General features: G+C 42.1%; 1 protein-coding gene across 1 annotated transcript in view; it reads right to left on the minus strand.

Annotated features, from left to right (window-relative positions):
- Nucleotides 1-9,659: 9,659 nt before the first annotated feature.
- Nucleotides 9,660-17,527, minus strand: part of sema5a (sema domain, seven thrombospondin repeats (type 1 and type 1-like), transmembrane domain (TM) and short cytoplasmic domain, (semaphorin) 5A) — a 154,116-nt gene continuing 146,248 nt past the window's right edge. The window contains exon 21 of the mRNA XM_020925704.2: nt 9,660-10,738. Within this exon, the coding sequence (XP_020781363.1) occupies nt 10,619-10,738 (120 nt within the window). The 3' untranslated portion in view covers nt 9,660-10,618. The remainder of the gene's footprint in view (nt 10,739-17,527) is intronic.

Here is a 17,527-nt window from a genome sequence, read left to right on the forward strand (position 1 = left end):
TTCTATGAAACAACAGCAGAGAAGAAAAATTATTCAGAGTTAGATTTGGCTTTGTCTTGTCTTTATACAAATATACTGTTTATTGTTTATTTTTTAAATTGATCTAGTTATTTTTAAAAAGGGTTATTATTATTATTATTATATATTTTTAGCTTTCTACCATATTACAATCTTGTTCCCTCATCAAAAACGTGCTTGAAGAGATTTTAGATTTAGCTGCATGCATTAAAATGACTATATATTTGTTTGACTGTTTGTTCTGCCTCCTCCTTGAACCGTCACCTTATCGTGGTGGAGGGGTTTGAGTGCCCGAATGATCCCAGGAGCTATGTTGTCGGGGGCTTCATGCCCCTGGTAGGGTCACCCAAGGCAAACAGGTCCGGGGGGACGGGTCAGACAAAGAACGGTTCAGAAGCCCCTATGATGAGTACACCAACAAGGCCAGTTACGTCGCCCGGATTGGCGTCACCGGGGCCTCACCCTGGAGCCAGGCCTGGGGTGGGTGCTCGTCAGCGAGCGCCTGGTGGCCGAGCCTCCCCCCACGGGGCTCGGCCGGGCTCAGCCCGAAGGAGCGACGTGGGGCCGTCCTCACGTGGGCCCACCACCCGCAGGAGGATCCATATGGGGCCGGTGCAGAGAGATCTGGGCAGCAGTCGACGGCGGGGGCCTCGCGACCAGATCTCCGGACATGGAGACTAGCTCTGGGACATGGAATGTCACCTCGCTGGGGGGGAAGGAGCCTGAGCTTGTGCGGGAGGTTGAGCGTTACCGACTAGATATAGTCGGCCTCACCTCCACGCACAGTTTGGGCTCTGGAACCCAACTCCTTGAGAGGGGCTGGACTCTCCATTTCTCTGGCGTTGGCCGCGGGGAGCGGCGGCGGGCTGGTGTGGGCCTGCTCATTGCCCCACAGCTCAGTCGCTGTGTGTTGGAGTTCACCCCGGTGAACGAGAGGGTCGCGTCCCTGCGCCTTCGGGTCGGGGACAGGTCTCTCACTGTGGTGTCGGCCTACGGGCCGAACAGCAGTGCAGAGTACCCGGCCTTCTTGGAGTCCTTGGGAGGGGTACTAGACAGTGCACCGACCGGGGACTCCGTTGTTCTCCTGGGGGACTTCAACGCCCACGTGGGCAACGACAGTGACACTTGGAGAGGGGGTGATTGGGAGGAACGGCCTCCCCGATCTGAACCCGAGTGGTGTTTTGTTATTGGACTTCTGTGCTAGTCACAGTTTGTCCATAACGAACACCATGTTCGAGCACAAGGGTGTCCATAAGTGCACGTGGCACCAGGACACCCTAGGCCGGAGGTCGATGATCGACTTTGTCGTCGTGTCATCTGATCTCCGGCCGCGTGTCTTGGACACTCGGGTGAAGAGAGGGGCTGAGCTGTCAACTGATCACCACCTGGTTGTGAGTTGGGTTCGCTGGCGGAGGAGGAAGCCGGAAAGACCTGGCAGGCCCAAGCGTGTAGTGAGGGTCTGTTGGGAACGTCTGGCGGAGCCCTCTGTCAGAGGGACCTTCAACTCGCACCTCCGGGAGGACTTCTCCCGGATTCCGGGGGAGGCCGGAGATATGGAGTCCGAGTGGGCTTCATTCTCGGCCTCTATTGTCAATGCAGCTGCTCGGAGCTGTGGGCGTAAGGTCTGTGGTGCCTGTCGCGGCGGCAACCCCAGAACCCGGTGGTGGACACCGGAAGTAAGGGATGCTGTCAAGCTGAAGAAGGAGTCCTATCGGGCCTTGCTGGCTCGGGGGACTCCTGAGGCAGCTGACGGGTACCGGCGGGCCAAGCGTGCTGCAGCCCGTGTGGTCGCGGAGGCAAAAACTCGGAGCTGGGAGGAGTTCGGGGAGGCCATGGAGAAGGACTATCGGACGGCCTCAAAGAGATTCTGGCAAACCGTCCGGCGCCTCAGGAGGGGAAAGCAGTTCTTCACCAACACTGTTTACAGTGCGGGGGGAGAGCTGTTGACCTCGACTGGGGACGTTGTCCGGCGGTGGAAGGAATACTTTGAGGATCTCCTCAATCCCACCGTCACGTCCTCCGAGGAGGAGGCCGAGGCTGGGGACTCGGAGGCGGACTCATCCATCACCCTGGCCGAAGTCACTGAGGTGGTTGGAAAGCTCCTTGGTGGCAAGGCTCCGGGGTTGGATGAGATCCGTCCTGAGTACCTGAAGTCTCTGGATGTTGTGGGGCTGTCTTGGCTGACACGCCTCTTCAACATCGCGTGGCGGTCGGGGACAGTACCTCTGGACTGGCAAACCGGGGTGGTGGTCCCTCTGTATAAGAAGGGGGACCGGAGGGTGTGTTCCAACTATAGGGGGATCACACTTCTCAGCCTTCCCGGTAAGGTCTATGCCAGGATACTGGAGAGGAGAATCCGGCCGATAGTCGAACCTCGGATTCAGGAGGAGCAGTGTGGTTTTCGTCCTGGCCGTGGAACACTGGACCAGCTCTACACTCTCCATAGGGTGCTCGAGGGTTCATGGGAGTTTGCCCAACCAGTCCACATGTGTTTTGTGGATCTGGAGAAGGCATTCGACCGTGTCCCTCGTGGTGTCCTGTGGGGGTGCTCTGGGAGTATGGGGTCCGGGGCCCTTTGCTAAGGGCTGTCCGGTCCCTGTATGACCGGAGCAGGAGCTGTGTTCGCATTGCCGGCAGTAAGTCAGACCTGTTCCCGGTGCATGTTGGACTCCGCCAGGGCTGCCCTTTGTCACCGGTTCTGTTCATTGTATTTATGGACAGAATTTCTAGGCGCAGTCAGGGGCCGGAGGGGGTCCGGTTTCGGGGACCACAGGATTTCATCTCTGCTGTTTGCGGACGATGTTGTTCTGTTGGCTTCATCGAACCAGGACCTGCAGTGTGCACTGGGGCGGTTTGCAGCCGAGTGTGAAGCGGCTGGGATGAAGATCAGCTCTTCCAAGTCCGAGGCCATGGTTCTCGACCGGAAAAAGGTGGCTTGCCCTCTCCGGGTGGGTGGGGAGTCTTTGCCTCAAGTGGAGGAGTTCAAGTATCTCGGGGTCTTGTTCACGAGTGAGGGAAGGACGGAACGTGAGATTGACAGGCGGATCGGTGCAGCTTCGGCAGTGATGCGGTCGCTGTATCGGACCGTTGTGGTGAAGAGGGAGCTGAGTCGAAAGGCGAAGCTCTCGATTTACCGGTCAGTCTTCGTTCCTACTCTCACCTATGGTCATGAGCTCTGGGTAGTGACCGAAAGGACGAGATCGCGGATACAAGCGCTCGAAATGAGTTTCCTCCGCAGGGTGGCTGGGCGCTCCCTTAGAGATAGGGTGAGGAGCTCAGTCACACGGGAGGAGCTCGGAGTAGAGCCGCTGCTCCTCCACGTCGAGAGGAGCCAGTTGAGGTGGCTCGGGCATCTGTTCCGGATGCCTCCTGGGCGCCTCCCTCGGGAGGTGTTCCGGGCATGTCCCGCCGGGAGGAGGCCCCGGGGAAGACCCAGGACACGCTGGAGGGACTATGTCTCTCGGCTGGCCTGGGAACGCCTCGGGGTCCCCCCCGGAGGAGCTGGAGGACGTGTCTGGGGTGAAGGAAGTCTGGGAGTCCCTGCTTAGGCTGCTCCCCCCGCGACCTGGCCCCGGATAAGCGGACGAAAATGGATGGATGGATGGATGTTTGTTCTGCATTTTCTATTACTGACTGAAGGAGAGAAATAAAAAACATGCTTTACCACAAGGTCAGTGTTTCATATTTACCTCTAACAGGGTAAAACTGTATCTTAATATGCACTGCAACTTTATGTGGGTGTGGTCTCCAGTTGTGTTTTTTTCTTGGGTTGCTGTGGATCTGTAGGTTTTCTAATTAGTCCGCAACTGTAACGAGGCAGTACTTTCAGTTTAAAAACACCCTGAACATTCTCTCTCCTTGTCAGTCTTGTTTCCCTCTGTGCAGCTGGGGTCCAGGCTGATCTGAAGACCCCGAGCCAAGCAACAGGGCCTGTCTGAAGAAGACTGCAGAAAATTTAAATCTAAAGCCCAGTGACTCTGCCCACATATGAACAACTGCATATTATTGTAAAATAAAATCATGGAAATTCTATCAAGTGTGTCTATTTTATAGTTCCTCAGTGATCCCACATACCTGCTGTATAGGGCTGTCAAGCTCTTAGGGGGCATTACATACTGTCATGTATTCATTTGATTTTAGGTACCTATATTCTGAATATCACTAACAGAATACAGTTACTCATAATTTGTGTTCTGAATATTTATTCTCAGCACATGTATTCAGTTACTTCCCAACATTGCCAACAATTGACTGAAGGTAAAAACTAACTAACTTAACTTTAACTTCTGGTGGAGAGTTGGTCAAATTTGGAGATGTTATTGCTTTGTCTGGAGTGTCTTCATGGAGACCAAACCAGACCAAGTTACAGGCTGGATCTGCGGAGAGGCGACCCCCTCACAGTCCGAATGCCTGTTTTGTAGACATTTTGAGCTAAAAAACCACCTGATGTGAGGGTTTCATCCTGCTCCTCCTACCCCTCCTTTCCTGCTCCCTCTCCCCTTCTCTCCTTACCTTGTTTGGAGTTTCCTGGGTGGATCCCAATCACACACCTGCTGAGAACCACTCCTGATCCTCATCAATTAATCATCTCCTGCCATAAAAAAACAAAACAAAACAAAAACAGCTGACCTTCTCTCCAGTGCCAGATCGTTCTGTCATTCAAGTGGTGACCGTATACTCAGGCTTTTTGTATGGTTTTGAGAATTCCTCCTGTCTGCAGCCAACCTGGACCTGTCCTGCCTCCCCTGCAACCTATCCCCCCAAAAACTATTTTTATTATTAAAATACCTTTTTTCTGCATATTTGGGTCCGACCAGTATTTCTTAACACCTGAAACTGAATACATGTAAGATAGAGCTGTTTAAAGTCATATTTTGGAACATTCCATGCAGAATAATAACATATCCACAGAAACAAGCAGGTGACGGACCCCCAACCAAAAAGTGACACAGTCCACCCTTACACATGAATAATATTTGTCATTACATTCACAGCTGGTTTGCTCAGTTAACATCTCCCCTCACCTCTCCCACTGTCTCAACACAGCAGCATACATCAGCAAATACTGCCAGCTCTTGCATTTTTCAGAGCGGTGACAGCATGAGGTCTGCCCTGGACTCTGTCCACACTAAAGACCAGTGAGTTGGCACAGTCTTACTACAGCGCTGGCCAATTGGTTCAGTAACTTCACAGGAGCTGTTGCTATTTAACCCTGCTTGAGTTACATCCTTATAGTGAGATAAAGGAGCAGCTCACGTTCAAATATAGAAGACAATATGAAGACAATAGATCCTATACAGAGAAGTAAAGGTGTTTAATGGTGCATTGTGTAACTTTTCTGGTGGCTTTTCCATGTGGAGATATTATTGCTTTGTCTAGAATGTTTCACAATTTGGTATTAAACTTTTCTATCTTCATGGAAACCAAACCAGACCAAGTTACAGGTCAGATCTGTGGAAAAGCAACCCTGCTCAGAGTCAGAATGCCTGTTTTTGCTGCTTTGTTGCTATAAAACCACCTGTAATTGAATATGAATTATATATGAATGTAAGGCCTGTTTAATGTCCTAACATTTGAGGCAGAGTAATGACATATCCACAGGTTCTGGACCCCCAACCGAAAACTTACATTAAGCACCTTTTTAATGGAGTGTTCATGTGTAAGCGAAACAAAACACAACTCCAGGCATGTTTGTGATGAGAAAACAACAGTATAATAACATAGATAATAGTATAATATGGGAAATAGGTAAATTCACAAGAGCTTTTGCTAACCCTACATGAGTTACCTTCTTATAGCAGGATAAAAGAGCAGCTCAGGTTCAAATATAGTGGTATCAAGACAGTAAGTCCTATATACAAAAGTAAAGGTGTTGAATGAAGTGTTAAGGCGCAGTTAGCTTCTTCAAAGGAATGCCATCTCTCACTCACCTTATTTATACTTAGTCTGTATACAGCTGCTAATTAACACCGCTGTGTACCACGTCAAGGCAGAGTGGTTTATATAATACTTCATATCCTCACCATATGGAAATCAATACGACAATGTGAGCTTTTGTGTCTTGACATTTGTGGATTGGTAGAGTTGTTGTCAATAAGCAATAACGCGGAGTTAAATGTACATATTTTATCAACAGCACTAATCCTAAATCGATAAAGCAATCACTGAGCAATGAAGGGGGGAGATTGACTTAGCCACAGGAAAAAATATAGGAATCTTTCAATAATTACAATGGATTGCTTCTACTCAAAATACTACATGCAATCGGCTCGCCCAGCTGCCAGCAGAGTGGAGGCAAGGTAAGTGGTGTCTTGCCCAATGAGACAACAGCATTAACTTAATCACACAACTTATTTTCATCCATTTAATCCAAAATCAAAATAAGACTTGTTATTGCTGGGTTTCAAATGGTATCACAACACTCCATACACCAGTAAGATTATAATACAGATGACTGCAGCTAAAATTAAAATGCTGATTTTTGTTGGAACATAATGAATTTAGTGTCAAGTTACTGAGAATAATTATCAGGTTCAGCGTTTGAAAATGTATTTTTGTATATTTCATGTCAAAGAACAATGTAATCAAAAAGCAGTGTTGGGAAGTAACTGAATACATGTACTGAAAATATATATTCTGAGGAACTGTATTCTGGTACATTTACTCTTTCATTCAGAATACAGTTACTTCTCTAAATTAAAAGGAACATATGACAGTACTTAATGTAAGTTTGGCATTGAACTGCACATTATTAGTGAGAAAAAGAAATTAAGCTCTTACAAGTATGTGCATGTGTGATTTTTATGTCTAACATGACATAAATTAATATAAAGTTTGACAAAAATAAAGCTGTTTGTTGTTGTAGATCATGTTTTTTTTTACATTATGATTATAATGTAACTCACCATAAAAGTATTCAGAGTATTCAGAATACAGTGCTCTGATTGGACCATGTAACAGAATATTTTACAAACTACATTTTAATTTGGATATTCAGTATTCTTTAGTTAAATACATTTTCAAAGTATTCTTCTGATCACTGTCAGTTGAGAAAACTGGCTCTAGCTCTCATCTGGGAGTTTGACATAATCACATCCTAGAATCTGAAAACCATTTCACAGCAAGCTTTGGCTATGACCTGGAAGTTTACCAGCAAATTCAGAACTAAAAAGAAATGTGTGCTGTGGGAACTACTATAAAACTAGTTGTGTTTCACCTTGAGTTTACTGGTTAAAAATTCAATTTTGACAGCCCCCAGTCAATACCACCACTCTATTCTCTGAAGGTAGACAAGATGTTGGAATATTTTGTTGATTAAAAAAAAAAGTGAAATAGAAAATCTCAAAATTTCTACCTGAAGCTCCACATGTAGCAGACCATTCAAATGCTCTTCTGGTTGCACGAAATCCGCTCTCAGACAGATCAGGACGAGCAGGGCGCCTTCTCCGATGACCTTTACCGTGACCTTTATCGGTCCCTAAATGCCACTTTAGAAAGTCATTTATTGTGGTCGCCGTGGTCACAGAGGGATGACAGGAGTGTGTGAAGAAGTGTGGGCCAGCGCACATGTTCAAACTGAAAAAAACTGACAATTACCAAGGCTGAGCTGTGACAGGGCTGCACTTTTCTTTCATTCATCACAATTTACTGACAGCAAAGACAAAGGAAAATACAGTCATGTGAAAGACATTCAAGTGATGATTTAGACTGGATAGGACAAGAAAGACCGTATACAACATAGTGGGAAAAGAACATATGTAGCTAAAAGCCCTCCTTGTTGCAACATGGTAAATGCTCACTTTTGTATATAGCTCTTTTCGATCTTCAAGGCTTTACATCAAGGAACTACTCACTCATTCACACACACGCTCCTACGCCAGTGGACAGACACACAGGGGACAAGGTGGGTTAAGTGTCTTGCTCAAGGACACAATGACAGTATTCATCTGTGGGAGTTGGAATTGCACCATGGATTTGTCTGCTTTACCAATGATGCTTATGTCAAGAGCAGTGGACAATGGACAATCACTACTGCTGTGACTGTACTAGTGTCTTGCTCAATGACAATAGTGCTGTCATAGTATTAAATTTTCCAACTCCATTATGATACTATGGAAAAGGTTCGATACCATCACCAATTGGGGTTAAAATCAGTCTCTGACAATATAATCAATTTTCAACCCAAAATTTTAGAAGGTTCTGCACCAAATCACAGTCAGTCTCATCCCATTTCTGTTGCAATAAATATTTAGTGTCATTTATTTATGTATTTCTGCAGGCGGTTGCACTCTTTGATAGAACGACTTATGTTTGCTGTAAAAACAGTTATTAAAAAAAGCTCTTACAGTTCCCCAGAGTAATTTAGAGCCACTTCTTCTCCCCATGCATCAGCACTGCCCCTCCCACGTGGCGCCCCCGTGCTGTCATGTGATTAATTACAGCCTGACCGGTCTCCTCTGCTCACAGGAGGGCGTGGGGCTGAGGGCTGATGGAGAACAGGTCTGGGTGAGGCGTAGTGGTTTCATACACATTACAGCTGTGGAGCAGGACTACCCACTGCCACCTCACATACATTTGTCTCCTTCAGGTATCCTTACGCTGCCACAGGGACTATTTGTCACAGAGGAGAGGTTGCTGAGGACTTGTTTAAAAAAACATGTGCAAGTGGACTTCACAGGCTGATTTATGGAGAGACGATGAGGACCGCTTAGAGCTCTTAGTTTTACGTTTTTCTGTTGCTGTTTTGGAAAAAGAACATCACTACATTGTGTAAATGCAGTAAAATACAGGATTATTCTCTTTGTTCGTCAAAGATTTAGTGAAGTTATGTGGCAGGTTGGTTTTTCATTTGTTATGAGCATTGCGTTTTGTTTTGTCTAGTGTTTTGATACAAAAATCAATGCAGTTTCTTTTGGGAAGAAATACATCATTTCAGAACACAGAATGTGTTAAACCTTTGTTTAATTTTCAATTTAAGAACTTACTGCATAGCACATCAGCTGAAAACACTTTTGTCCTTGGGCTAGACACACTTGCCTCCAATATTTACGGATGTGTATTATACTACTACTACTTACTACTACTACAACTACTACAACAATGTCCCGGGCCCTGCTGTCAGCCCCTCCTCTGGACAGGAGCAGACTATTGAGCAGTTGGCTGGTGGCAGTGAAAGCAGGGGTACAGTGTAGCAATGACACCTTGAGTACAGGAGAATAAAAATGACTGCATTCATGAATCAAGTTAAATACCACTTCAAGTGGGTCAATGAGAAGGAAACCATAATAGGTCTCCTTCAGAGCCATACTCTTCACTCTAAGCTCTTAATTAAGTCATTATGTGTAGTGTATATGTAGAGTTATTGTGAAGTGGTACCTACTTTTTTGATTGGTGTAAATGTTGAGTACACATTTGAAATATTTGAACAACTGAAATAATTTGCTTTACAATATTCATATTCACTAAAAAAAGAATCATGAATAAACATTTTCAACGACTCAGATTTGTCATAAGTCAACACACTGTGACGTAAGAAGCAATATTCTTTTTAATTTATGCACAGGAACACAAGCAAACATGTAAAAAGAGTTAGTTGCAACTGAACCATAGAAGAACCAAATCATTATCCACTTTGAACAGAATATGTTTGACAAGATGGCGGACTGCAGGTGTTTACTTAAGGGCAAGTGCTCCAGTTTTGCTTCACACGGCTGTACAATAAATGCCTTAAATGTCCTGTCAAAAAAATAATAGATAACACTATCAAAATTCATCTTTTTTTCTTTACAAAAAATATAAAAGTATGACGACAAAGACAGGAGATGGTGCTGATGAGTCCTCGTCAAATACACATGTTTAAACTTCTACTTTCTCTTTAACACTGGAGACTTTGAATACATGTATACAAAAAATAGACATAGATTTTAAAGTAACATTTCTGTACAAAAAATATGCACCTTTAAAAGCGTTAATGGCTGCTTTAGCTCAACAAAACATGGACTAACTGAACCACAGGCTTCGGAGTATCTACATCCTGGAACTTGGACCAATCCAGAGATCGCTGGAGCGGAGAATGTTGAGCGCCTTGACCGCGAGCTTGCAATTTGAAGTTTCCCAAAATGGTGGAGCCTAGTGTTAGCCCAGTGACCCGGATAACGTGTATTTGAAAGTCTGTCAAAATCTGGAATGCGATCAATCATGCAAAACAAAACCAAAACAGCAGAGGAAAGAGATCAGATGAAGTCATGCATGTGTGTGTTGTGGTGAATTCCCTTGTTACAAATACAAGTCTGTTTTAGAGGCTGCACAGGGGACTTTAAAAGGAATCTTCTCCCAATGTCTTTTCTTCTTTCTGTCCTCACCAACAAAAGAAATATCCAGTTTTTGAAAAGTTTTTTTTTAAGTGTACCCCAAGGCACCTGTGAAAAAGTGGGCTTTCCCTTTTAGTTGGCAACAATATCCATGTCAATTGAACTGTCATCAAAGAGCTGCCATATTGTCTTGATAAGGGACAGTCCCGCATACGAATCTCAATACAAAGCACAAAGAATATGCATGGTGAAAATGGGGGTGGTTGCCAGATATGGAGTCAGGAGTCAGCTTAATAGTCATCGTAGGTGTTGAGGTCAGTGAAGTATGCGTTGGTATATGTTTTTCCAGCAAGCTGTGGGTTGAAATATTTGTTTCGTTCCTCCAAGAGCAGATTGTTTTTGTTGAAGGCCTGTGGATGGAGAGAAGAGAAGAAGAAATTATTAATCTTTTTGCATTGTGTCATTATTCTGACCGCAAGACAAGGTTAACCAAAAAATAAAAGTGGAAAAAAGGTGCAACACAAATCAATGAGTGCCCATTTTGTGTGCGAAGAGGCGATAATTCTTAACAACACAAGGTCAAGACTTTTGCAAACAGGAGGGAGAAATGATAAGACAGCATTGGCGTATTTGGAGTCCGTGTGTCCACTACTGTCATTGCTAATAGCTAGTATCAGCAGATTTTATGACCCTCACATAGTTATTCCTCCAGGACAAATGTTGACCATAAAAATCTATCAAAAAGAGCCACTTTGGTGTTGAACAATAAGTCGGAGCCATAGGGGGGTCTTTTCGGAGCACACACACACACACGTACAGGTACACACACACACAGACTGGGCTGATGACGCAGAGCTAAATCCAACTACAGCTATTTGGCGAATGGTCCCAAGTCTGCTACGGTGTGTGCCAGTCCCCCAAGGCAACACAACCGAATGCTTGATGAGGCCTGATGGATATTTAGAATCTGATGAACAAAATGTGGGAGACAAAAACTCATATACTCAGTTTAAAAAGACTGAGGACATAGAGCTAAGTGTAAATGTATTGCAAAGCAGTATATTCAGAATTATGTAATGTTTGATGGATTGTTTCTGAGTTTTGTTTTATAATTTGATGGCAGTAACTCATAACACACGATTCAGAAAAGGGCATTTGATGTTTTTCAAAAAAAAAAATTTAGATGAGGACTGAACCATGGACAATTTGGAAATGTTCATCAGTCAGTAACACTTTAAAATAACTACACCTTAAAGTATGTAACTTTTCAGCCTAAGGGACTAAAATACAGGTGGTTGTGTTTATTGCACTGAAACACATATAGATCAAAGGCAAAAAAGCCTGAAACCCATCCCTGTTATAGAGTAAAGAGCTGTTTTTCAGCTGGGAGGATGGTCATGCATTTGTTGGTGCTAAAGACCCGTATAATTTTCCAAAATCTTAGTTTACAAACCTCCAAAACTGACGGAGATAATGCTACTCGATTTAGCTTACCAACTATCTGGTTAACTGACAGTTGACAACTGAAAGCTTATAAGTTCTTAGAGGCTTATAAATATAAATATTCATCTTCATGTCAAAGGCAAGTGGAAAACAGCATAAGCAGCTAATGTTAACCCAATGTAAAAACAAGGGATGTCTTGATGTTTTATTTAGGAGTTAACATTACAGTTACTGTGAAAAAAAATTGCCATTTTGTTTCTTTTTTACATAGCCCCGAAAAGGGCACAGATGAGGAATGAAATGAAGCAAATCCTGAGAAAGTATCCCGCAGCCCTGTGCATTACATTGGATTGAATGACGAGGTAAACAGGGGAACAAAGTAACGGTAACTGCGTCTCTGCTGATTTTCGACCAAGAAGAGGAGGTGGCCTGGAGGTACAATTTAGTTAATTTAATGCCGGATTTGCTTGTTCTATCTACTAGAAGGGCAAGTGCGGACAGCGGGTCCAAAGCCGTCCCTGTAAGTGTGGGCTGCACTGAGAGCACAGTGGAGGCGCCAGGTGCACAAGTGTGTAAAAGTGTGTATATGTACATAAACATGCACAAATAACAAATAAGTCACAGTTTCAGTGACAAAAGCTGAGAATGATCTATAAAAACCTTATTGTGAGTTGGCTTGCATCTCCACAGACCTGACTCTTATTTAGGCTGGAGGAGGGCAACTAATTTGTTTTCATAGAAATATTGTTCCTTTCACTATAATATTTGCATCTATCTCGATGGAGAATTTCAGTTTGTTGGTATGATTTTTTGGTTGGTATTGTTTTAACTTTCTATTTCCATGGAATCATGTATGAAAGTTACATACTGTACCTTTAATTAGCCAAAGCAAGAAGAAAGACCTAATTCTTAATGAGCTAATTAAAGTGTAGTTACCATAAAGTGTTACCCATTAGTTTGATAGAAATTATTCCAGTATTCTGTGGCACTCGTCCAACCATATTTCGTGTGTGCGGCTGCCTGAAATCACCCCATTTTGTTGTATTTAACTTCCCTTTACATTCTAAACAGTGGCCTCACAAACACCAGCCTTTCTTCCCCTCACAAACACTGGGTTAGTGATAAACAGGGCCCAGCCTCAGAGGTGCTGTGCTTCTCGGCAGGTGGCCCCATGGCTGCTTTGGAACAGCTGTGGCCCCGCTCTGACTCCACGGCTCGCCTCTCTCTAATTGGCTGAAAAATGATTGCAGTTGCTTTTTTCACAGCACTAAACATAAGTTATTTAAATGATCAGGTGGTGTTAGTGATAGAGTAGTAACAGGGGGCATCATTAAAATAGATTTGTTTCCACGAATCAAATCAGGTAAAGTCGCTAACAGCCATGACAGTTTTTGTTCAAATTAGTCTGAGAGATTGAACCATAGCAAAATGATTCCCCTGTTGGATACCTGCTCATTGGAAAGGTTGTACACTGACTACATACTGCCATTTTACCACAAAAGACTAGTTATATTAAAAAAAACAAAAAACTATAATGTTGGTGTCTTGCATATTGAACAAGCACTTTTCCAAACCAATGAGTAAGCAAAGATCTTACTATACCAATGTGAAAAAGTCAAAAAATAAATGAAAAATAAAACAAAAAAGATAAGTTGACCATATAGGCAGATTAAAGTCAGTTTAGTTCAATGTGTTCAACAACTACTAGAGATGCATTAAAAATATTGGGTCATTTGATTGTGATTCTTAAGGTTACACAATTTCAGTACTTTTAATAAGAAGAAAATGTAAAACTATATATAAAGTGCTTTTTATCTGGCTGTTTAAAGGTCCTATATTATGCAAAAAATGTTGTTATCTCATCAAAAATATATCTAGAGTTGTGTTTTGTTTCATTCATACATGTCTGAGTAACCCTTTATTATTATTAGTCTGTTAACGTCTCCAAAGTTCAAACTGCTCTGTTCCACCTTGTGATGTCATGTAGTGGTAGTTTTCAAGTTAACAGCTGCATTTTACTTTTAGTTCAGCGGCATTTCCAAGGCTGAAACTATCCAAATGATTCTAATGAAGGTGCAAGGAGTTTAAAATCTCAGTGGAGCACTTCCTGTATTACCGCATGACATCACAAGGTGGAACACAATGTTTTCAGTTTGAGAGGAAAAGTCATCTTGCAGGATTTGTGTGTTAAGCATGTGTGAATGGAACTAAACACAGCTTCAGGTTTGTTTTTGATGAGGAAACAACATTATAATATAGATTAGAAAATAGCGTAATATGGGCCCTTTAAGTCACAATAACTTTATCAGTGTTTCCCAAACTTTTTTTCTGGGGACCAATATTTTAAAAGTCACAAACCTTTGCGACCCAAGTCAATAGACAATATTCATAAATCATAAAATAAAGGTGGATTTGACCATTATTGAATATTAATGAGGATATTTTATTGTTGACGGAGTGATCGTGTCTCTCTGTACAATTAGTATTACTCAAGTTTTAAACAATGAAAAACTGTCATTGAAGCAGCAATAAAAGGATCCATAAGTCACCTTTTTCTTTTCAACATTCAATTGAACCAGCAATACTGGAACAAAATAATCAATAAAATAATTACAAAAAGATTAGAAATTATACAAAACATGTCTTAACATTTCAACATTTCTAATGAGATAGGTGGGACAGTCTGAGTTTTTGTAGTGCAGTAGGAGAGTGCAGCAGTATTTCAATGTCATATTGCACATCTACATGCAAATCGTGACAAGGCGACCCCCCCCCCCCCCCCCCAAAAAAAAAAAAAAAAAAATCTCGTGACCCACCTGAGAGCCCAGTCTTTGGGAAACACTGATTTAGATAGTGATGCCGCTAACATAGAGGAATGATAAAATATTAGACACTATGGACAAAAGAAAAATACAGATATCACTTCTTATAATAATCCAAATATAAAACTGAATATTGTAACATCCCTCACAAATACATGTTGACCAAATTTGAAAAAAAAAAAAAACCCAAAAAACTACATTCGTATCTGTTTTCCACATCTTTCTCAAACCAAAACTGCAATTTCAATGTCGAGAGAAGTTTAAGCTTAAATTCATGGTTACGTTTCCGTTATAAAAAAACTCCCAGGTCTCCCCACCTATCGCCTGACCACATTTCCCAAGAGCTTCTTTGCTATAATTCTCAGAGTGACTCAACAAGTAAAAATGTGTCATATCACATATACAAATTATATGTCATTTTGAAAAGGGAAATTATAATTATGTACAAACATTTCCAGGGGATTTTTCAGAAAGTGGCTTTGAATAAGAATAGGACAGGCAGGCGAAGCAATCATGGAAATAACATGCAAATCAAATCATATGGAAAAAAACACAGTTGCATTCTCACAAGCAGGAAGGATGACAGGATGGGAGGATGAGAGGAACAAAGGATAGGAGACTCCGACCTGCCACACACAGCAAGTGCCCCCGGAAGTGAAGGAGCACGTTGGAGAGAGAAGAGGAAGAGGAGGAGAAGAAGATGAAGAAGAAGAGGAGGGGAGGTGTTGCGGAGGTCAAAGTTCAGAGGGGGGGGGTTAGTAGAAAATCTCCAGGCCGCGCATGGACACCCCCATGTTAGAGGAGAGAGGCTGGTGCAGGGCAGGATCATCCAACGGCAACAGGACTGAGACATCCGGCTGTAGAGAGGAGTGACAGGACAGACTCACAACAAAGCAACAGTAGTCTGAGGCTCTAGTCTAGTATTATTTAGGCTAAATGTCCATAAACATTTTTTTTTTTTTTAACAACGAAGCGCACTACATACGAGAACTTTCAACACTGGCAGCATTTTCTAAAGCCTTAAAACAGTTGTTGTTCAGTGGCCAAATATGTCACCATGTTTAACCAAATTACATTTTCTTTTATATTGAGGGGTTGTTGGTTTAACTCTTGGTTTAACTCTTAAACTCTTGACTTTGAACTTCAAATGAACAGTTTGAAATTAATTGTGTGTATAGTCAGTGTGTTGTATGTATTGAGAGTGTGCTGGTGTTGTGTACTTTTGTGTGATTGTTGCTGTACTTTTCCTTGTCCTGTAGATGATTTTGCATCAACCTGCCAAAGGACTGAAGATGGATATTCGCCACGCTGGCTATAATCTTTACATATTAAATTTTTTTATGTTCATTAATATGAATGTATAAATAAATAAAAATAAGAAATAAGCACTCTTACATTCATCTGTTAAAATAAGTCATTTCTTCATTATTGTCAGATTCAGTTACATCCGTTATTCCTGTTATTATGCACTATACTTTTTATTTGAAGTTAAAATCTATGCAACCCTTCTTTAGGACACATTTACATGATTATAATTTCATTTTCTGTTCATGCATTAAGTAGCTTTTCTGGCTCTCTGGAGATGCTATGCTGTCCCTGGAATCTTCCACAGTATGGCATTAAACCTAGAGCTCCATGGAGACAAGCAGGTGACACGACCATATTAGGTTAGGCTATTGTCCCTGTTTTCAGACAAATATTCCCACAGGTCAGATCTGTGGAGAGGTAACTCCACTGTTTTACAAGGCATTTTTAGCAATAACACACCTCTAACTAAATAAAAAGATTAATTTAATGCCATACTGTGAAAAGTTACACAGGCACAGGAATGATAGGAGCATGACAACAACCAGAAACGTTACATAATGCACCTTTTAAATAAACTGAATACACCAAAAGCGCAGTGGAAACAGCTAAGTGTAAATACAGTGAAAAATAGTTTGCACAATAATATTTATGATTTAAGCTTTTGGAGATATTTTCAAAGGCAGTGTAATAAAGAGCCAGACTCAACAACACAAGAGAGTGATGTCGTGAGGTATAATGTACTTTTATATAATCACACCGCTCCTTTTTCACTCTCTTCCTTTTTCATATTTCTACGTGTCTCAAGTCATATCTTTGTCGATTTGCAACCCAACTAACAGAATTAGACTCAGAGCTCCTGACTGTAATTGTATGACAGATGGATGCCGCCAGCGCCTTTATTTCCCAGTGAAATTACATCTGCAGACATTTGCTTTGAGCGAGGACCTGTTTTTAAATACTAAGCAAGGCGCAATTTTTAGAAGTGGTTTTGCACAGATACACTCAGGTATACAGTCAATTGATGTGGGATCTGTAAAGGCTATTATTCATAATTATGGGACTACTGTATAATGTATAGCTGCGTAATGTAATTTGTAGGGAAATCACATAGGGTTTTGTGTAACATAGTTTTGGCATTTATTAAGAAAAATAGGCCTATAGGCTATATGTAGATGAATCCTTTAGTTAATTAACTTTAGCTAATAGGTAGCAAATTGACTAAGGTAATGTAAATACGTAGACTTGTTTGTAGTTGTTGTCCCAAGTCACATATAATTAAGAAATTATTATGCAAATTACTGACACTATATTCTATCAAAACAAAAGAGAAAAACAAACAAACTGCTGTGTTGGCCCAATTCCAAATGTTGTATTTTTATGTTGACTTTATGTTCACTTATATTAATAATAAATAACAAACTTGTGACAGATATATACACAAAAAGCATTGACTTTTTTTAGTTAATGGGACTTACGTTAAGCATTTACGTGTCAAGAGCACTTAAATATACTTTATCACAGTTATTAGAAACAGCCTGGCTATTTGTCTTTGTTTTGGTTATTACAGCAGCTTCCCTGTCTGCAGAGATGGGTACAGGCGTATATTAATTTTGCATATATTTTAGC

This window comes from Boleophthalmus pectinirostris, unplaced genomic scaffold (assembly GCF_026225935.1).
Source record: "Boleophthalmus pectinirostris isolate CB_2022bp ecotype Guang Dong unplaced genomic scaffold, ASM2622593v1 HiC_scaffold_15, whole genome shotgun sequence".
Lineage (NCBI taxonomy): Eukaryota > Metazoa > Chordata > Actinopteri > Gobiiformes > Gobiidae > Boleophthalmus > Boleophthalmus pectinirostris.